This window comes from Seriola dumerili, unplaced genomic scaffold, assembly GCF_002260705.1.
Source record: "Seriola dumerili isolate Sdu_G_001 unplaced genomic scaffold, Sdu_1.0 BDQW01000242.1, whole genome shotgun sequence".
NCBI classification, from domain to species: domain Eukaryota; kingdom Metazoa; phylum Chordata; class Actinopteri; order Carangiformes; family Carangidae; genus Seriola; species Seriola dumerili.
In genome coordinates, this window is record NW_019174497.1 from 8,087,024 (window position 1) to 8,109,937 (window position 22,914).

At 39.3% G+C, this 22,914-nt stretch overlaps 1 protein-coding gene across 1 annotated transcript in view; it reads left to right on the forward strand.

Annotated features, from left to right (window-relative positions):
• The window catches only part of znrf1 (zinc and ring finger 1), a 74,437-nt gene extending 52,879 nt beyond the window's left edge, over positions 1 to 21,558 (forward strand). The window contains exons 2-5 of the mRNA XM_022756276.1: positions 3,060 to 3,155; positions 15,765 to 15,870; positions 18,818 to 18,909; positions 20,402 to 21,558. Coding sequence (XP_022611997.1) covers positions 3,060 to 3,155; positions 15,765 to 15,870; positions 18,818 to 18,875 — 260 coding nt within the window. The 3' untranslated portion in view covers positions 18,876 to 18,909; positions 20,402 to 21,558. The remainder of the gene's footprint in view (positions 1 to 3,059; positions 3,156 to 15,764; positions 15,871 to 18,817; positions 18,910 to 20,401) is intronic.
• Positions 21,559 to 22,914: the final 1,356 nt, after the last annotated feature.

Consider the following 22,914-nt stretch of genomic DNA (forward strand, 5'->3'; position numbering starts at 1 on the left):
ATAAAAGTGGTGTTGCATTATGGGAACTCTAGGATCCATCCATGCAATCGACCTCTTGCATGTTCCCCAACCTTATGGAAGAGTGGCACTAAATCGCTGTAGCGTCACAGTAGTAAGTTCAAGCACATTTCTTTATAAAACAGAAACAGAGGAAAAGAAAAGAAGGAACAGTAAGGAGACAGAAAAAGAGAGAAACAGGACAAAACAAACTAACAGACATATGTAACACTGTCAGGAGCACCAGCATCACCAGACTGAAAACTGGAAAGAGCGCAAAGAAAAGTCCCACAAAACATCCCCACAGAAAAAAAGAATTCCCCCAAACCAGCTCACAAGAAAGAAAACCCAGAAGGAAAAGCCCCTGACGGTGCTGTTGTTCATATACTGGTAAATCTCATTATACGACCACATGGCTATAACATGAGATCTTCAGTCTGTTCACAATCGCTGCTATGATCACTACAAGACTGAGGCGTTGTCTCCAGAGAGCATTGCCTCCCAATAGAAGCTGATGATGTCATCAGAGGATCAAGGCTCGAAAACAGAATTTGCACAATGAGGCTTGCAAAGTTTTTGCTTGTCTGTACCATAACTTTGCATAATGAGTAAACACACACAGTCAGTTTGGTAAAGTCAAACAAACCCCACCTCCGTCCAACCTGCTGAAACACAAGATCAAAGTGATCTCTGGTAAAAGCACAGGATTGCTGCTGCTCTCTCTTCAAACTTGCCTGTGTGCGATCTTGGCTCATGCGGCCCAGTGGTTGATCTAATTACCTGTTACGTGTTAGACTAATATAGTTAGGCCTAATGGGCTCCATGCAAACAGCCCAGGAGGGGACCACTGCCACGGCTACATCATCATAAAACAACCAAGGGACACGTGGCGTGTGTGTGACAGTGAGTGAGAGGATAGAAGTGGGCAAACATGCACAGATGAATGTTTGAAAAACAAAATACAAGATCTCAGCAAATGAGCAAACGTTTATAATGTAAAAGTATTTGTCGACAGATACTATAAGATAAGTCTAAATACAATACTTAGAGGCTGTATACTGTGTGTATTTAGTACGTTCAGTGCCATGGTTACTGTAAATGTTGAAGTCTATTTGAAGTCTGTTACACCTGTTTTGAGAAGAAGTCAATCAGAGCTTTGTAGGCAGTTTTCTTTATACGCTACACTCAGCTGCACGAATCTGAAAAGACTGACACCCTCTACCATCTAAAGACAATGTGTCATTAAGTCACAAAGGTTTTAGTCTCACACTAAGATTTTGTAAAGACTGGAGATCTTGCAGGGTGTGAGATTCTTTCCCATCATGCTCCTAGTGGAAATTTACAGGAACAAGACTAATATTATATAAAGTCAGTCACTCTTTCTCTTCTGTTTTTTCACTTGTGTTGGTACAGTCAAAAAAAGGTTTGGGGATAAATGCGAAGTTTAAAAAGTCTAAATTTATCTAGATGTGTCCCCTAAATTCACCCAGCGCTTGGCAAATAAGTGTTTATTAGCATCCACTTCCATCTTTGCTCTGACTTTACATGCCTTCTCCATAATTATGGCATTATATTTTTAAGGTTGTATATCCATCCCATTCTCCCATTCATCCATTCTTGTAAACATGATATCTCAAGGGGGAACGGTCACTTGGACTCAAAGATGAACTGATTACAATTTGGTGGTCAAAAGTCAAAGGTCAAGGTCACGGAGACCTCACAAAACATGTTTTTGGCCACAACTCACAAATTATTTCACTAATTATGACACAATTTAACAGAAATGTCTGGTGACATTTTATATCCAAAAGGTCAAAGTTCAACTTCACTGTGACATCATAATGTTCTGCAAAAACACTTCTGGTCATTATTCAATGCTGTAACTGAGGAAGGGCAGATTGTGATCATATTTCCTACAACTTGACTGGTTGGTGGAGGGATACAACCACGAGGCAGTGATTCTAGTTTGCCTCTGCTTAAGTCTGCTTGAATCTAAGGTCCAGCCAAAGCTAATAAGAGGCTTCAGCAGTCTCATATAGCTCAATCAAGCATAACAAATCTACATGCGATTACCAGGACATGTCCCTCTGATGCTTTAACCACTTCAAATTCAAACCCTTGAAGTATGGACGTACTAAGAAACAGATTTTCAGCTTTTCCCTCAGGGCTATAGGATAGTATAGCTATAGCTATAGCTAGAAAGTATACCTGTTATATAAGTATATAAGTATACACCCCCCCCCCCACACACACACACACACACACACTCAAGGGCAGTTATTTCCATTCAAAAGTAATAACTTGTCACAGTGTTTTTTTTACTGTGTTTACATTATATAGTTTGTGTTCATCTCAAATCATTGTGCTGACCTTTAGTTGAATGTAACTCTTTACTCCTGCTTCACTTAACGTTAGCTTTGATGAAACAGTTGTTACTGGTTCAATAGCTTCTTCTCTGAGTACTGGGAAAATGAGTAGGGGTGTAAAAATGATTTAATGCCTCAAAGCACATCTGGCACAGAGTATTTTTCTTTAGATTTTTAGTTGATAATGGATCTGTTAGGACCAGAGTGGACCTGTTCTTAAGGTCAGTGAAGGACACAATAAAGAAATGTAAAACATCTGTAACATTAAATAGCATTTCAGCATTGGTATGATCATATCACCGCGTTAGAGACTTTATATCACAGAAAGATATGGCACAGCATCCACACCCAGTTTGTCATGGTCTGTCATTAGATGGGGTCCAGGGGCCCTGAAGAAGAACAGCAACACTTGAGTGCTGATGGGTAATTTACAATCAAGGCTCCTAGACTTCAGATCATCACCTTAGAAGATAAATGGATATTATTGTTTAAAACTGAAACACATTTTTCACCTTTTCTTTTATGGAAAAAAAAACACCCTTCAACCTCTTCTTAGGAGTGTGCTTTCTAATGGTGTTAACAGGGTTGAAGGTGCTGCACAAATACGGATCATGGTGATGTTGTTAGTTGTTTATTTCAGAGGTATGTGTATATATTTGAATTTTCCACTCATGTGTTCTCTGTTCTTCTTCCTAGGATTCAAGTGTCCTGTCTGCTCCAAGTCTGTGGCGTCCAATGAGATGGAAGTTCACTTCATCATGTGTCTAAGCAAGCCTCGCCTCTCCTATAATGGTAAGGAAGCACTGTCGTTTCCTTTTCCTTTGTATGGCAGGAGGCCTGAGCTGTTATTTGGAAGGAAAAGTCCAGTCCCACCGGTGTGCTATAAATAATGAATTGATTTTGGCTCTGGCCCTGGTCATATTTATTGGTCTTCCCAATATTGTGCCAAGTCTCCTGTTTCTGCTGCTGTGCTGATAAATATTCATAACAAGATGGGTGGCTCTACAGACGGACGCGTGTTGTTGAGCTAGTCCTTCCAAAACATGATAAATATGAATGAGGGGAATGAGAGAAATCATAAAAATTCATAGAATGAGTTTATACAACCTGACATGTTCAGTCATCCACTTCTGAAAATACAAACACAGCTGAGGCTGCTAAGATCCCTAATGGCAATCAACAGTTGCGTGTAACGTCTTTTGTTTCATAAGATGTTACTGGTTCCATCTGAGCCCGTTATGTCTGTTTGTTTTTAGCATTTCATGTCATTTCACTGCAGCAATAAACTACAGTGCTAACTCTGAAAGAAGCTAACAGTACAGTGTCACTCAAATAGTGACAGAAGTAACCTGAACTGCCACATTCTTAGAACCTGTTTAATAAGATTCAAATTGTGTAAAGGAGCTATTTGTAAGTTTTGCTATTGCCACATATCCAGCGTTAGCATTAGCAGCTGTTTACTTACCAGTCTAGAAGAAATGTTGTGAGTTCATAATCAAACTTCATTCATTTACTCACCAACAGCTGTCTCCAGAGGTGGAAAGCAACGCCAATATTAACTCATGTCTCTATCACGTCCTTTCTTACTGAAATTAGCATGCTAACCAGTTAGCTGCTGCCATTCTCTCACTGTAGCCTTCAAGACGTTGCACTGCTCAGAGGGCGTATTGTAACCTCAACGATGGCCGAAGCTGTTGTCAAGTGACAATCACCACCACTTTTACAGACATGTGTCTTTTATAATGGTGGTCTATGGGGGAAATGCTTTTGGAATTTTTCATTGCAGTACCACCAGCGAGCACTGGGACAGATTAGCAGCAAGGCTGAATGGGAGCACCGTATCTGGCTCCCTTAATACCTCCAGGCGTATATTGTTGAATGCTAGCAAAAATATTTTTATTCTGATTAAAATTATGAGCTGTTTTTAACTGTCACCACTGAACACCCCAGTATCATGTTTGATCTTCTCTATACATGTGAAGCACAAAGCTTCAGAGCCAGTTGTTTACCAGAGGTAGCATTATATCAATGATTACTGTGGCTCACTTATGAAGTGCATTAATCAATGGAACAATCGACTAAAGTATGTTGTATTAATTAGCATTTATGCCTGAATCCAGGTCTTATCTTTAGAGGTTTCTGAGCTGATGGAAGAGACGCTCTGTTAGAAAGAGGGTGAAGACTTTTTTCTCTTTAGTAGCCTACAAGTGAATGAAAAATCCTCTGGCTCTCAAAAAATGTTAAATTCTATATTACTGATTTATTAAAGAAAATAAAAGGACTGGATTGTCACCTTAGGCGCTGACAGACTGACAGTTACAGCTGAACGCCACCTACATACACAACAGCCTCTCGTGGCCCAAATATTTCAGTGTTTTTCATTTTACATGTGTACGATTTAGATGTTAATTTATTTTGAATATTTGAGTTAATTTACAAAAAAATATATTTACAGTGTTTATACAGTTGACTATTTACATATTTATGTTTATACAATTATTATTTAGCCTACATATTTACAAGTTTAAATATTTACATGTGCATCTTTAAAAACATTTACAGTAACCTTCCTCTTGTTTACCTCAGTCTAAATCCTCCTCATCTCTGATTGGTTAGTTTAGCAACATAGAGAAAGAAAGTGTTGTTGTTGTGAAGCAGATGAAGCGTGGAGAGGAGTAAAAACTGCTGCCTCATAGGTTAATCCGTCTCCATCCAGCTGTTTGTTTCATCAAGAGTGACCCAAACCACCACACATCCAACCCTCGTGTTACATATGTTTTCAACTGTAAGAAAAAAGAGACATTTTTATGCAGCTGCAGCCGTCAGAATCTTGTGAAGATTGGCAGAATGATTAGTATGGACTATCCAGCGTGAAATGAAGAACTGCTGTGTCTTTGTTTTCAATGAAACGAGGCGAAACAGCAACACTCTGTACGCAGCCAATGAGCTGGACGAGTTAACTCGCTACTGAAATGACAGGGAATCATCTCTGTCTGGTGGGACTCGTGGCCATGGACTGTGTGTTTATATCCACAAGGAAAGGTTCCCAAATGCTGTGGTTCCATCCAAAGATTGTTCTCCACTTGGCGGAGCTTATAATCGTGAAGTGCTGGCCTTATTCTCTGCCGAGGGAGGTCACTGCTGTTTGTTGTTGTAGCAGCCAGCAGCAAACAGCACACCCTGATGGATTTTTGATCATCGCTGCTGACTTCAATCATGTAAATTTAAAGACAATTTTACCAAAATTCCACCAACATGTAAAGTTTGCTACAGGAAGAAAAAATACGCTGGGCCTTGTTTGTTGCTGCCAGTGTAGTAGTTCATACCCTTAAGATCGTCTGAACTATGTTGCACTGAGATCACTGAGGAATGACGTTTTGTTTCTCTGTATGTATGTCAAACATATGTGAGGAAATGGCTCAACCTGAAACTCAAAATGCAAGTTTATCAGGAAGTTCCCTTCCAGAAAAACACAGCAATGTGAATACAGGGACTGCTGGCATCTTCTTAACACCGGCATTCACGTAACGACTTAATAACCACAGTTAACTTTACCAACCAAATTATTGCGTATTCCAGATAAGAATGCATGGCACTTGCATCTTTCTAACCTTTTAATTTTTTTTCAGTATGATTTTACACATTAATCAAACAGGATGAGGAGAAAAAAAATAACTTTAATATGCTGACCTTTCTGCTTTTTAACATATTACTTGTCAAAAGTCTCAGTTCAGGTGCTTGAGCTATAAATTTAGAACATAAACAAGCTTATTCAACTTTCATTCAATTTGTCGTAACACAGATAAAGTTTACCATCAGTAGCTTTGAAGATCAGTGCTCAGCTCGGTCTCACTGGATCTCCATGTGATGTAAAAAGGTGTGTTACAGTGTTGGGCTGTGGAAGCCAGGCAGTGTTGTTCCAGTTCACTATTAAAAAGAACTAGTTCAAAGTTCAGTTCATACAGATGAAAATGAACTTGTGTCTATGGATACGTCATGCGGCATGCCGTAAAACTGTCGTAAACGTGAGCTAAAACTGTCGTACAATGTGAGCAGTGAACGCCGCTCATGTTCACGTTCATCATTTGTAAACTGATTTGTTCTGTTCAGCATTCACTAAAAATATGAACGCGTTGTGTTCATGCACAACACAGTGGTTGTAGTGGATCCAAAAGGAAAACAGCAAACTTTTGGGAATTTGTTACCAATTGCTGAATCAACCATAAAGTATCTATCTATCTATCTATCTATCTATCTATCTATCTATCTATCTATCTATCTATCTATCTATCTATCTATCTATCTATCTATCTATCTATCTAACCAGTGAGTAATGATTGATCACTGGCTATTGTTCTCAATGCTGCTAATTTATTAACATATTTAAAACAACATTACTAAATCAATACAGCCAATGTATATATGTATATACACATTGTAAAGCTCTTTTGGGCAAATTTGTGGTTTTTGGCAACAGACATAAAACTGAATAAATAGGTAAATATATTATTTACTTCATTATCTGCACAAAATCTTCCTCTTCGCAGCCAACAAGGCTGGGCCTGATATTTTCCTTTCTTTTTTGGAGCTTAGCTTTGTAGCCCTAGACCTAAGCACAGGACAAGGAAAGAAGTTTACATTCATCATTATATTTTTGACTGTGGGCAGTGCCACACCATATGGATCAAAGTACCTACTTGTCCACAGCTATGCCAGCAGAGTCTGGAGGGAGTGATATAGGCTCTATATAAGGTTTTTAGTTGAGAACTCTGAATGTTACTGACTGGGATATTACTGAAGTCAGTAATGTTGACTCTGCAGAGGTGAGTTTTGTTCCTGTAGGGACTGAGTCTGAGGCTACATCCAGACTAATATCTTTCATTTTAAAACAGCGTTCTAAAACGAAAACAATCTCTGTCGAGACAAGCGTGGAACTGTTAGAGAAGGTAACACATGGTGGCAGAAAACATAGGTTGAGACTTATTGTTTTCTTTCAGAGAAGCGGCATGTGATTGGAACATGACAAATCAGGGAAGGATACGTTGTGACTGATAATACCCAGTCAGGAAGTGAACGCTGGTGTCTGCGTTGTCATTTCCAAAAGTCTCAGTTTCTGCCCGCCCAGACCAAAACACAACCCTGGAGTTTTCAAACTAAAAGTCCCTGTTTTAGGGGCTTGAAAACTCTGGAGTAGTGTGAACATCAGAGGTAAACATATAAAAAGTGATATGTTTTAAAACTAAAATGTAGCCTGAAAGTTGTGATCAGTAATAAAATTCCCATGAGGTCTTCATATTCTATGTGCTACTCTTTTTTACTGCTGTTTTGAATTGATGAGTGTGTTGGTTCATCACAGTTTTAGTATAAAAGATAAATATCCAAATTTTCTAAAAGCTTCATGGTCACAATACAAATCAGACGTGGTTGGAGCAAGTTGTTGCTGACTTGCCCAAGAGGTTAACGTCATTCATGTTTATTGTTACTCTGTGTCCAAACTGACATAATAAGAATACTGCTGCAGACACACTGTCTACCTTGCAGTCTACTATTTATTTCCTTGAGAAGTCTGCTGTTAATTATGGTCTGGGCTGCTGATCCTGGTTCGGTTGGAGACACATGATTGACAGCAGCCTTGACTGTTCATTGCCCATAGCAACCTGTTTATTGACAGCTACTTGTTTGACTTCAGACATGTACATGTACATCTGATATGGAGCCTAAAGGTCACCATGTAGGAGTCTGTGTTTGTGTGGGTCTCAGAGTGCGGATAGTAGTGTTGTGTTTCTGTTGATAACGATAACGTAACCACAGACTAAATGATGTAAAGTTGTTAGAGGGAGGGAGAGCAAAAGAAAATTTTTTACAGCTCTGCAAATAGCAGTCAACTAGGCCCACAAGGCCAGTGCAGTAAGAACTAATGTAAATTTCAAGCTTGCAGCTAAATTCAGGCTGAGTGGAACGAAGATTGAATGACAGAGACAGGGAGAGTGAAACTGTCTTAAAGAAGATGGGATCCAGAGTGATGGAGTACCCTGATGGCTGATAACGGATGAGAGGAGAGAGGGTAAAAGGAGAAAGACTCCCATAATTCCTCTGTTTTTTTTCTCCAGCTCTGTCTGTCTTGTCACTCTTTATTTCCAGCAAATTACTCTCTCTCATTCCCCCTCTGTCCCTCTTTCCTCTGCGAGTCCGTCTGTCCGACCGCCTCTGTTCCCGCTGTGTAATCTCTCTGTAATTTCTCTCTGTCTTTTTTTCCTCCCTCTCCCTGTCTCTCATTCTCTCTGTTCTCTTGGATTTTTGAGACCCACAAAACAGGCCGAGCTGCAGCTTATCTCAATTCCCAGCATGCTCAGGCGTCTATTGTCAATCACCTGGACCTACTGAGTGTTACACATCAACACATCTCTGAGCAAGGCCATTGCACACACACACACATTTGCTGTACAATAGATATCAGACTGGAGCGGATGAATTAGTCTGCAGACTTTTCTGCTCTATTTGTACTGACACTGATGATTAAATTATTGCTTAGTTGAAGCATCTAGCACAACTAGTCCATAGCTGGTTTTTAATTATCATTGCTCAACTGTCTTGTACAGTAAATCCTAAAATATATTATACATCATCCATGTTTTAGTTTTGTTTCATTCACAGGGAATAAAATGATAAAAATGTGAATAGACCCTGAACTAGAAATAACATTTACAAGCTGTGCTTTCAGAATCCAACGCTGACATGGACTAGACATTTTCAAATGTCTACTCCTAGTATCTGAGACCTGACCCAGGACCTGAGTCAGGCTGGAATGTAGTCCAGTAGGGTCCCATTGGCCCCAGCTCTGACAGGACCTCAGGTCCCTTTCTGATCAGGAGTCAGGAAACTAATATTTTGGATGTCAGGTTCAAGTACATTTTCCACAGGTCTGTTTTGGATTGGTTCAAAAATATTGACACAAAAAAATGTCTAAACTCTATGGATGGTGTGAAAAAGAAAAGACGTCTGCCAGCCGAGCAAGCACACTGTAGTTTTATCTATAACCTGTGTACAGAGTGATGTAAGGTTGGAACGTGTTAACCTGGTCGATGCTGAAACCCTCAGGAGAACAGTATCAAAACCAAAGCTCTCCACATGTTCCTTCACCTCCAACCTCCCCTTTATGTTGACTTCTTTATCTGAAAACATCCTTGCCATAGCTCCCATCACTCCCTATAACTTGGAGTCTTTGCCGCTGATTTTAAAATTGTTTTTGTGTTTCCTTTTTAAAGAAAGGGAAGCTGTATATTTTAACACTTAGCAATTTTAGACTGATTTCAAGTCTCCCATTTTTAAGCCAAATTTAAAACAAACTGGTTTTTAACCAGCTAAGTATTTTTTAAACTCAAACAACTAAATTAGAAATGTTTCAATCAGGTTTTAGGACACATCACAGCATAGAGACCGCCCCGCTAAAATAAGTGAACAATATTGGAACAAATCTTGAGAGCAGCCACCAGATTCTTATAGATAATTATAATTAATTGTCCAGAATTAAGTGGTTTACCTCCTTGTAGAAGAAAACTTTTTTGTATCATTTTTTGTAGCACTCCTCCATCCAATACTACCTAAGGTTACCTGTGGGGTACCATAAGGATATATTTTGGGACCACTACTTTTTAATTTGTACAGGCTGGGCAGCGGACTCAGCCCAATCTAAGAAGCAAGAAATCTAGGAGTGGTTTTTGACTCTGATTCTAATTTCAAAGCTCATGATGTATGTGTTATAAAAAATACATTTTATCATCTGAAGGACATCTCCAAAGTGAGGTTATTTCTCTTTCTGAGCAACACAGATTGATTTATAACCAACAGGTTTGAGTATTGTAACGCTCTCCTTTGTGGTCTAACAAACAACATGATGAAGCAGTTATTCAAAATTCTGCTGCACGAGTGCTGACTAAGACCAAAGGGAGGGCACACATTATTCACAAGTATTCAGACCCTTTGTTGTGGTACTGTGCTCTGGCACATCCTGTCTGCTTTAATTGTCCTTAATTGTCCTTTAATAGTTTAGAGCCTGATTGGAGTCCACCTTTCGCAAATTGAGTTGATTGGACATAGTCTAGAAAGGCACACACCTGTGTGTATATAAGGTCGCACAATTCACACAGCCGAGACATGGATCAGAGCACGGGTGTAAAACCATTTCTAAAACTTTGAGTTTCCAGGAGCAGTCCTAAAACTGTGAAATGGAAGAAGTTTGGAGCAACCAGGACTCTTCCTAGAGTCTGTGTAACCAAGTCTTGGTCAGGGAGGTCCTCTGCAGAGATGGGAGAACCTGCCGGAAGGACAACCATCTCAGCAGCTCTCCATCAATCAGGCCTTTAAGCTTCAGTGGCTAGACAGATGCCACTTTGAGTAAAAGACATATGACAGCCTGCTTGGAGTTTGTTGAACAGCAAAGACTCTGAGAGCATAGGTTGTGATGAGACAGAGCAGAACTTCAAACATTATGTCTGACAAACACAAGGCACTACTCATCACCTGGCTAACACCATCCCTATGGTGAAGCATTTTGACAGCACCTGTCCACATTACGATGTTTTGATTCATAAAAATATTACAAATAAGTTATATATTAAAGTGTGACATGGTTAGACACCAAACACAGCACATTTACTAAGGTTGGAGATGCTAAGAGACTCTTCTGACATTTTCACTGCACACCAATAACAAATATGACTCTAAATTCTCCATCCTTGCTGCCCTGAATGAGCACAAAGTTAGACTGCAGCTTTAATTTCTTGCATAAATCTATATGTACTAAATGAAATGGACACAGAACACAGAAAGAAAATGTGTTATGTGTACATGTGCTGTGCATTTTAGTTAGTGTGACGCAGGTGAGGGTTATTGGTAGCACCGAGTCCACGTGAGCTGACCACTGGATCTTTTCTGGGCTTCGACTTTGCATGATGATATTTTAATGCCTCCCACTAAATATAGCCCCTCGCACAGAGGGGGGGGCAGATACAGACATAGAAGTCAGGAGGGTGGTATGGAGGCGCAGAAAGCGAAAGAGTGAGTGTGCAGTTTACCTCCTGCAGCTCAGGTCATTGGAGGACACGAAAAGGGACAAGAAAGAGGGAATTTAGTGCTGTGATTCAGAGAAGCACAGAGCGACTCCTCCAGCTCATAACTGATGTGAAGGTGCTAGATGCCAAATGTCTTTTGGCAGGCAGGCAACCGGGAGAGACAGCTGAAAGTCAAGAGGGAAACAGGGGCAGGTGAGAAGAGAGCTAATGATGCAGAGACCTGGGAGAGTCTGCACAACCTGACATCCCATTTCCTCATGTTCTGATCACAGTCTCATTTGTAACATATTTCACATGTCATGACTTTTGTCCTGGTGCAATTTATTTTGATATCATCCATAATTTTACATTTTATTCCTGGGCATTTCACCCCAGATTTTTTTCAACAGTTTTTCTAAAAAGCTTGGGTCTATATATTCTAGTTTAAACCAGTATCTGCTGTTGTACAGGATGTTAAAGATGGAATGCCTCTTTCTTTTAAGATAATGCAATTACTTTGTTAGCAATGCGCAACATTTCCCATGAGTTCCAGGAAGTAGTAGTAAGTCAACTTTGAATTTATTTGACCTAAAGGCATTTGGATTATTCATCATTATTCATTCATTTGCTTATGTTTTGATGGATGAATAAGGAATGCAATCCATGAGTCAAACTACTTCCACTATATGGAGTTAAAAATTCACGCTCAGAATTCAGACAATCCTATAAAATGACGGACAGTACATATAGTGTAGCAAATAGGGAGGGATTTTGAACACACTTTTTACACACCCTGCACATGTGTTATAATCCTTGATTAAATAATATATATTACATAACATATTGTATATGTAGAATGTGTATGTAATATTAAGGGTAGTCTCTTCTTATTTACATTCTGTGCTAGAAGCCTAAGGATTTTAATGTCAGACTACCTATCTGTCCAGACAGATTGCTGTGACATTTAGGGTTTATTCATGGTCCTCAGGGAATAAACCCCTGATTTGTCTTCAAACACCTTCAAGTCTGACAAATTGCTATGAGACTAACTGATCAGGTTCATGCTCCTCAGAGGGTGAACCATTTTCAGATCACAGCTTCAAATTCCAACTTTTCACTTTACTTCTCACGACTCTCATCAGTGTCAAAGCTGCAGGACAAAGTGACCAACTAGATAAGAAAATACTTTTCAAAAGGACACGGACAAATTATATATTTTTTAATTTAATGTGGAGAACTTGTTCAAAAATCTTCAAACCGGAATATTAGTTTCTTCAGCACTTTCATATGCACATTGCAGCTTCATGACAACACGTGCAGGTCTTTAAACTCTCAGTCTGCTCTATAGCATAGGACAGTATGTTACCTTCTGTACTGCAATGACCTAGTTCCAGCTCAAACTGGATTTCAGATCACATGCTCATAATGTAGCTGCAAGATCATGAACGTTCTTTTAGATTAACACTAAAATCAGCTGTAAAATTCAGTCAATGGAGGTTAGCTAGACCAGGGGTTACATGCTCTGGTCTGTGATAAGCTTGGGCACTAACTTTATCCAGATGACCTCATCTTTTTAACCATTTTACAGGTGAAAGAAACAAGATTGAACAAGCCTCTTCACTTGATTATTAAAGCTTGGATCAGATGTTGACTTTAGATTTAATTCACTCTGCACTCGCTGTCAAACAGGCAAAGTCATGTCGCTTAAACTATGCAGACTTTTTGGGAGCTGATTAATCTGAGTGTTTTCTGGTTGGATTTGTGTGCTAAGGCAATTTGAGGAAGAGGAAGAGGACGAGTAGAGCTGCTGTGTTGTTGTTGTCACACAGTGTATGTAGATTCCTATGATTTAACCCAGAGCGCTCTGTACGAGAGATGCTGGGTGTTTACAGGAGGGTGGCAGAGGATGGAGGGATAGAAGGACGTGCTACAATGAACAATAGAAGAGAGGAAGAGGGGTCAGGAGAGGATAGAGATATAGAGAATGGGAGCGGGAGGGAGGAGGAGAGCTGGGTTATGGGAGTTTGTTGAGGAACTAAGCTGATTTGCAGTCAGAGCACATGTCTTCTGTCTCCATCTCATCGTCTGCCCCCCTCTCCTTATCTATCTATCTATCTATCTATCTATCTATCTATCTATCTATCTATCTATCTATCTATCTATCTATCTATTGTTTAGTATTTAGGGAATAATATGTGACATACAGACGTGATGTATATTTATTCAGACACTGTACTTAAATGTTACGACTTTATTATATTATTACCATTTATCTAACAGCTGTAGATCTTGCAGCTATAAGGATTTTGTAGATAACATCAGTTTTACATCCAAAACAGTGTGAAAGGAAACTTTTTTGCAATTTGTTCCTTTGTTATTTATCTATATTTTCATATAAACAATGGATAAAATGAAAATGTGTAATTTAAAGGATCACTCCGAGCTGGGAATTATCATTCCACTCTGCAGTTCCCCGCAGTGCTCTACGGTGCTTTTTAGTGTTTTTTTTTACTGGTGGAGACCAAAACAGAGCTAAAAGTAGATTGAACTTCGTCAAATCAATTACAAGGTGTAATTAATCTCAGCTCCACTATTATTGGCAAAACACAAAGATCTCTTGTTCATGCAATAGTAAACAAGTCCTCAAAGGGCGTTTATGATTATCAGTAACTCCACACATGATCCTTATGAATTCTTCAAACCAGTGTCATTAGAAATGAGTTTATAGACCATATGACCAAATAGAAGAAAGTTTGGTTTTATTCCAGAAGCCATAAGACTTGTGAACATCATGTGATGGACAGTTTACTCTGTGTATAGACTCATGAGTATAAATGCATTTCTTATGCACTGGCAATGAGCGTTTGTAGTCTTGGACCCTATCAATCAGGACCTAATTGGCAATTGGTTTTGTATTTTTGTTATGTATTTTCTTTTTTTGTCTGTTTTTAAATTTGCAAATAACGTTGCCTAAAATATGCCCTTGGGGAAGGAGTAAAGCTCTGAATTAAACAGACAAAGAGAACAGTAACTATAAGCAGTTAAAGCAGAAAAAGGTGCTATAAAATACAGCAGTTATTAGCTTAGCACCAAAGATTACACACAAAAATACAGATAATAGTACATAATACAGTGACTAGCTGCAACCACCTTGGCTCTTAAAGCCACAGTATGTAATGTTGTATTCACAACTGAATGTGGAGAGGCTTCTGACTCATTGAACACCCTGGTAGCAAGCTAGTATTAGTATTAATTAGGATTAGGCCACAGAGTCTTTGTTGCCCCACAGTGGCAGAAATCTGGTGTCATGGAACATTTTGGACCCATCAACCCACATATTGACCTGAAGATGTTGAGGATTAGCTCTATACTCGAAAGATCAATACTTAAGTGCTAATTAGCTAATGTAATTGGGCCAGATTGGGCACCCATACAGAAATGTAACACTGTATTTGACAGACTGTATATAGCCCAATATCAAGAGTGATGTTGCCATATATTTCACCTATCAGGAGATATGTTATTAGCATCTTTGCTTGTTTCCTACTTGTGTGACAACTAGCTTCTGTTCTATTTGCAGAGTAATGCAGAGTATAGTAGAAGTGATAGTTGTCTCAGACGGTTTTGAGAGTTGAGTAGTATCAGTATTTCTTTATATTATATTTCCATCACCTGCTCAGCTTTTTCTATCTGTGGCATATTTGAAAAACTTGCAAACTATAAAGGTTGTTGAGTTACTATGTCACCTGGTAACTGTGATCTGTCATCACCACTCTTTGACTGTTTTTTTAATATGGTGATTTCAATGTGTATTCGTTATTATTCTGTTAGGATGCCTCTCAAATCATAACATAAAAACACAGTTAATGTTAATGCTACAATATTCCGTTATGGAGTTAATTATTTGAAATCTTTCTTAAATGAAGTAAAATAAAATGGGAATACATTTTATAGCACTATTGGCCTTAGTGTGAAAACCATTCATGGCTTTTTAAGCCTGCATTCATTACAGTTAGTAAAATGTGTGGAAGGAAAAATACTTCCATGAGATTTCCATGTGATGGGCATTGTTATTTCTTTACTCTGGAAACAAACTCAAGACTCCTCCTCATCTTAAATGTCCTCATTGTGCATTGGTACAATAAGGAACTAACAACTATCTACTGTGTATAATTCACCAAGCTGCTCCCCCTACTGCCCTCTGCTGTGTTTGATATGCTGTCAGACTATGAAAATGTCACTGTTTTTGGTAGATACTGATATGTGTTCTGCTCTTTGTGTGTGTGTGTGTGTGTGTGTGTGTGTGTGTGTGTGTGTGTGTGTGTGTATGTGTGTGCGCCTGCCACCTTAGATGATGTGTTGGCGAGGGATGCTGGTGAGTGTGTGATCTGTCTAGAGGAACTGCAGCAAGGGGACACCATAGCCAGACTGCCGTGCCTCTGCATCTACCACAAAAGGTGACACACACACACACACACACACACACACACACACACACACACACACACACACACACACTTGAATCACTGCCCGTTATATAATTTTGCACTTCTTCTAATTAAATCCACTTACTGGATAAGATAAGATGGACAGTGCTCGTTGCCTTTGATTTAGATATTATATATATTATATCACTGGATAATAAAGGTGCTGCGTGTAGCATTTCTAAACATTCATATATCACTGTCAAATCAGCTGTGATAGCTCGGGATAATTAGCATAAAGAAATGAGAGCAGGCTGGAGATGACTGATAGCTGCTAGTGAGTGTTAAAACTCTTACAGCTAAGTGGCTATTTTATATATTTACCATCAGACCCAGTGTTTTATCCCAGCACTACTGGTTTATTCCATTAGCAGAGCTTGGTCTTGGACCTAGGTGCAGCCGCACAAAATGCAGTGTGAGGTGTCAGCCAGTCACACCACTGATCTCAAAGCTCCAAAACAGCTAAGCCAGTCATAGTGCAGTATGACAACTCAACAAATGAAATAGAAATTGATATTGTTGTCTGCATGTTGCAGAGTGGCGTGTTGTGGATACACAAGGCGACAACATGTTTCTGTATTTTTAGCATTTAATTAAATAAGCGATGAAAATGGCTTGGTTAAGCCATTTACACTAACTGAGCACTTTATTAGGAACACCACACTAACACTGGGTAGGTCCTCTCTTTGCTCTCAAACAGCCTCAGGTCTTCATGTCACAGATTCCTCAAGATGTTGAAACTTTCCTCTGAGACTCTGCTCCATGTTTGTGACTTTAGCTTTGTGACATGGAGCATTATCCTGCTGGAAGTAGACTTTAGCAGATGGTACTGTGGCCATGAAGGGATGAACATGGTCAGCAACAATACTCTTAAAGACTGTGACACTCAGACCAAGACTGATTTGTATTAAAGGCCCAATGTGTGATAAGAAAACATTCCCTACACCATCACACCACCAGCAGCCTGGACTGTTGACACAAGGCAGGTTGGATCCATGGATTCAAACTTTGACCTGACCATCTGCTGCATCAGCACAAATCCACATCCATCAGACCATCTGCTGTTGTAGTCCATCCATCTCAAGGTTGGACATGTTGTTCCCACTGAAGCTTTTCTGTTCACCACAGTTGTAAAGAGTGGTTATCTGAGTGACCGTAGTCTTTCTGTCAGCTCCAACCGGTCTGTCTATTCTCCTCTGACCTCTCTCACCAACAAGTTATTTCATCCACAGAGCTGCTGCTCACCGGAAGCTCCAGAAAAACTCAAACCAGCGTCTGACACCAACAATCGTGTCATGATCATGGTCAAAAGTCACTGAGATCACATTATTCCTCATCCTGATGTTGGATGTGAACATGAACTGGAGCTCCTCACATGTATTTGCAGGATTTTATTCATTGCATTGCTGCCACATGATTAGCTGATTAGATAATTGCATGAATAAGAAGGCCTACGAGTGTTCCTAATAAAGTGCCCAGTGATTGTATATGATCATATTGATCCAATGCTTTTTCAGTCTCATATTTTAAATTGTCACTTCAAATCTTAAACTGTGATACAGCAGTATTTACATTTTAGGCATTTCAAGAATAAAACATGAACTGCTGAAAAACAAAAACTTGGAAAAAACAAAGTTGTAAAGAAAGGTGATGATGCACAGGATTAATGAGCGAACCAGCCAGTCTGAAGCATGTAGAGGCGTGTGAGGTTGTTCCTATAGCAGCCTGGTGTCATTTGCACGCTAATTAATAAAGGTAAATAAATTGAATGGTCGTGGCTCAGCACTTCTCAAATCAGCGGCTGTAGATTTCTCAACACATGCGTCCTGCTGCCTTCGAGTGGCTGCAGGGATTTTATGAACTGAAGGAGAAGTTTTCATACATTATAAAACAGATACTGTCAGAATCAATCAGTCTTTAATTCATAAATCACTCCTGCTTTAACCACATTAAATGCATTTTTTAACGTCAATTTAAATGCATCTATTGGCTGGAGAGTGTTAAAGTTGCCCAATTACATTTTGAGCATTATTTCATTATTTATTTGTTTTTTACAAAACTTAATTTATATGACAGCTATACTGTAATTTTCCAGAAAAAGATTTTACATGCAAAACATAGATGTACTGTTTTACATAAAAACACCCAGAAGTAGTTAGTTCCTCTTCAATAACAACATTAATGTGAAATACTTCTTATATATTGAGATATATTCCAAAAGTATTTAATATTATACAACAATGTAACCCTCAGATGGTGCTAGTTTTCAAAATAAGTACTTTTATTTTTGACAAAATAAAGTTTTACTGGTTCTAGTTCTGTGGTGTTACTTTAGTAACATTTTGAATGCAAGACTTTTACTTGTAATGGAGTGCTTCTACATTGTGGTTCACTACTTTCACTTAAATAGCTACTTTCACTTTAGTAAATGGTCTTCTTCTACCACACAAAAATACTGATGGTTCCATAAAACATAGTCACAATGTGAAATGTTACAAGTTTAAAATGATGCACATATGAGTGAGCTGTCTGGGTCTTATTTATATATTATGTTATATATATACATATATATACATATATATATATATATATATATTATATTATGTTTACATTTTGTGTATGTTCTGTTACTGTGGGTGTATATGGAGGCCTTCCTACATGCCTTTGTGTTGCTTCAGCAGCAATCCTCTGTAGTACTGAATCCATTTAACACTACAGTATCATTCAGTTGATATCTTACGATGTCCCTTGTTTAATTAAATGTATTTTTGTATTTTTTAATTATGACTTTGCTGACTGTAATTTTTCTCAAGCCCTGTTGACTGACCTTTTGATTAGTCAGCTTAGTGCGCTAAGTGTCCTCTGTATTCTGTAGACTAGTGGTTGTGTAAAGTAACTGTGTGTCTATGTGTATCTGCAGCTGTATAGACTCATGGTTTGAGATCAATCGGTCCTGCCCTGAACACCCATCTGACTGACTTACCACCAGGCCCACTATGAATACTGTTCAAGGTGAGACCATGCACACACTGTGAATGCTAATGTTTAAAAGATAAGAGTGTGCAAGTGAAGCAGAAGCTCATATTTACTTTAAATATCCAGACTGACTATCTTCCTCCATTGATATAATGGATTTGATGCAATTGACTGGATACAAATTCAGTTTAAGTATTATAGATATTGTTGTGAATGGGAAGCCCTTTAAACAGAACCAGAAATTGTTAGAAATTGGTGAGATTTTATTCATGTATGAATGTGTATCAGTATCCGTGTTATTATTAGCAGTATTATTGGTATCCTGGGTTTCAAAAGACTAAATGAAGCTTTTAGAAATAATTCCAAACAGTTTTTAAATTTTTATGATGAAAAATTTAAATGATAATATCTTTATTTGTACAGAACCTTTCAAAGGTCAAGCCACATAGTTCTTTACAGAGAAGATACAGCCACAATAAAACATAAAACCTAGAATAGGACACATTCATACTGTAATAAGACCAAGAGTCTACAGCCATGCTAGCACCTCTATGAGACTGTACTTAGACACACAAGTGCTCTGAGCTAAATGCTAATTTTAGTTTGTTAACATGTTCTCAGTGACAATGGAAACATGATGATGTCAAGCGGGCATGTTTGACTGATGGGAATGTCATTAGTCTTTCAGGTGAAGGTTCATAAACTAAAGTGTTGAAGAAATTAATATGTTGACCTGATGACGGCACCAGATTAAGTCATAGGATCACCAAAGTCATTTGGATTCATCCTGATGGGAATGAATGCCCGCACCAAATTTAATTGCAATCCATCTAATAGTTGTTGACACATTACAAAAGAAAATGGGGGAAATGATACATCCTCTGGCAAACATTCAGCCAGTAGATTTTGACATATTACACTGGTTAAGTGAAATTTCTGACCTAGTCGTGCTGGGAGAAAAGTCACCTGGAGGTTCACCAAAGTCATTAAGAAAATTCCATGACAATCCATCCAGTAGCTGCTCAGTGGGATTTAGTATGAATTATACTAAAACACATAAATGTTAACCTCATGAAGGCTGGAGATGAAAGGGATCAAGTCAGCATCCACTACATCCTTTGGGAACCATGAATGTCTGTACTGAATTTCATGGTAATCCAGTATTTTTTGAGATGTTTCAGTCTGTACCAAAGTGGTAGCTGACCAATGCACATTACACATAGAGTTCAAATGCTAGCATGGCTAACAATGACAAATCCTAGAATAATATCAGGGTTAAAGATGAAATAATCTGAATGTCTTCTCTTGAACACAAATATTGGTAGAAAAAGTCACATCCATACACTCTCTGTTTTTCTATGGTTTACTCTTATATACAGAGTGTGTTTATGAAATTGCACAAATTATTATCATCTGAGCCACTGAAATCATTTTCATCCATGAATATGTTGCTTAATGAACCACATTTAACTAAAAGACTCCCTGTCTCTCTCTCTGTGTCTGTCCCTTCCTCACTCTTTGTCTGCAGAACATCTCGTGGTCCTGCCATGGATATCTGGACACAGACGCAACCAAATCCGATGAAACAATCAAAGCGATCAACACATACTTATCCTGACAGAATCCATCATCCTAACCAAGATAATTATTCCTTGTGAACTGAACCAAAAAAAACGTGACCGTCAAACCATTGTACATTAAAGGGCCCCTCCCGAGCCCACCATTTTACATCTGCTGAGAAGACTGCTTTAAAAATCCACATTCCTTCCTCCCCCCCCTCACATATCCTGGCAAACAGAATCCCTGAAAGGGCTTCATCAGGCCTCAACTCCCCTTCCAAATCAGCCGTGGCCAGTTGCCTCTCTGAGGTGCTCAGGTCCTTACAGGTCTCCAGCAGCTGGCCTTCCATCTTGTATCTGGATCCAAACCTGTCGGTCATTTGTGTCCAACCCTCCCATGGCCTTAACTGGGGAGAGGAGAGGGAACAGAGCAGGGAGGGGGCAGGAGGGAAGAGGATGGAAGAAGAAGAAGAAGAAGAAAAAGAAGACGAAGATTGGAAGAGAGGACAAATGGAGGATTGTTGAGTTGCAGAAGCTTGCTATGAGAAACAGTCTTGTACAATATTCAGTGGGCCTCTCATTTCACAACAGGACTCCGACTCAGTGACATCCTCACATAAAAGACTCGGTCCCGGTGTGCTTCTCTCTCATAGTTCCTGCCTCAGTTCTGTGTCCTTCCTCGCCAATTTGACTCATAAGAATTACATCAAAACCTTAGATCGGGTTTATGCACACCTGGGCAGGCAGGGAGGGTTTAGCATAAAAAAAAAAAACCTGGGATGTCAGCTTGTCTTGTATGTACAAAATAGAGGGGGGAACCTGAAGACGGACTGGGGATGGAGGAGTAGTCTGAGCACACTCAGTTCTGATTGGGAGGGACGAAGAGGCCAGCAATGTTGTTTACGCTCCTACTGTGTAACATGTACGTTAGGGATGCTCCAGTGTCAGGCTTCATCCTGTATGTGTATGTACACCATGTGTGTGTGTGTCTGTGTGTGTGTGTGTGAGTGTGTGTGTGTGTGTGTGTGTGAGTGTGTGTGTGTGTTCAAGAGACCTCGGAACGGTGACAAAATAGCTTTTGCTGAAGCATAGTGACTGTGTGTGTGTGTGTGTGTGTGTGTGCGCGTGTGTGTGTGGTGTGTGTGTGTGTGTGTGTGTGTGTGTGGTGTGTTGTGTGTTGAAAGCAGCATGAAAGGTCAGTGTAGAGGGCCCACTGAGACAGTGCTGTGTGTCTATGTATTGAAATGTTTACAGTGTAGATGTCCATGTTCCCTGTGTGTGCGACTGGCAGTCCTCCCTTTACTTTGCTGATGTTTACAGCTACAAAGAAGCGACATGACATATTGTAAATTATACATGTAACCTCTCTCAGTTCTTTCTTTTTAGATCTGCCAGATTTTTTCATGTGATCACAATTGGTCATTTTCTAGTGAGAGCCTTGAGTGTGAGAGTATGTGTGCCTGTGTGTGTGTGCGTATGTGTGTGTGTGTGTGTGTGTGTGTGTGTGTGTGTGTGTGTATATCTCCGTGCATATGACTGTTTGTGCATGTGTGCTTGAGTGTGAGACTCATGCTACTGTCGGTTCCCCACATTGTGTTTCTGCTAGAGTAGGTCTGGTTAACTTCGACTGGAGACGTGAGCCACTCAGACCTGAAAACGGACTCTGTAGTCCCACTGTGGATCCACTGAACGGGGCTTATTTATTCATTTGTTCATATTTAACAATATTTGTTTAATATTCCAGTCATGTGAGGTGTTACTCACTCTTCAGAATGCCAGAGCTGATTTATGAAGACTACTACAAACCAAATCATACAAACAAACTGCATTTACAAAAAGCTACTGTAAACAAATGGTGGAATAAATTGTGCTAGATGACACTCTGTTTTGAACTTTGATTCTGTGATCCAGATACAACTTACACAACAGAACAACACTCAGCTTCCCATCTTAAAGCTCCATATTTCACACTTTTCCAGTGTTTTATTTGAAGTGTTGATCCATAAGAAGATATATTTGTGGTTTTAAGAACTAAAAACCATCTCAGTGTAGTTTTACATCTCCTCTCTCAGGCTTCTCTCTGAAGCTCTAGTGGCAACAGGTTGGTGAGCCAATCAGAAGAGAGGAGGCTCTGAGCCTCTCTTCTGATTGGCTCACTATTTTCTGAGTGATTCAATAAAAAATATAGCAGATTTCAGGTAAACATTCAGAGAAACCAAATCCTGCAGGGTTGGATGCTGGGTCCAGATGGGCGGGGCTTGGGGCATGGCCGAGGATGGTGACTGCTTTGTTGTGACATCACAAAGTTCCAGAAGTCCTGACAGCTGGTTTTAAGGCTCAGTTTCTGAATACAGGCTGTGTGCATTTCTCTGTGGACTGAGGCTTTGATACTTTTCCAATCTTAGTATAGAACCTAGACCTGCTTTATAATCAAACAACACATGGACATCTACCTTTAGACTATATGGGAACTTTAATGCTG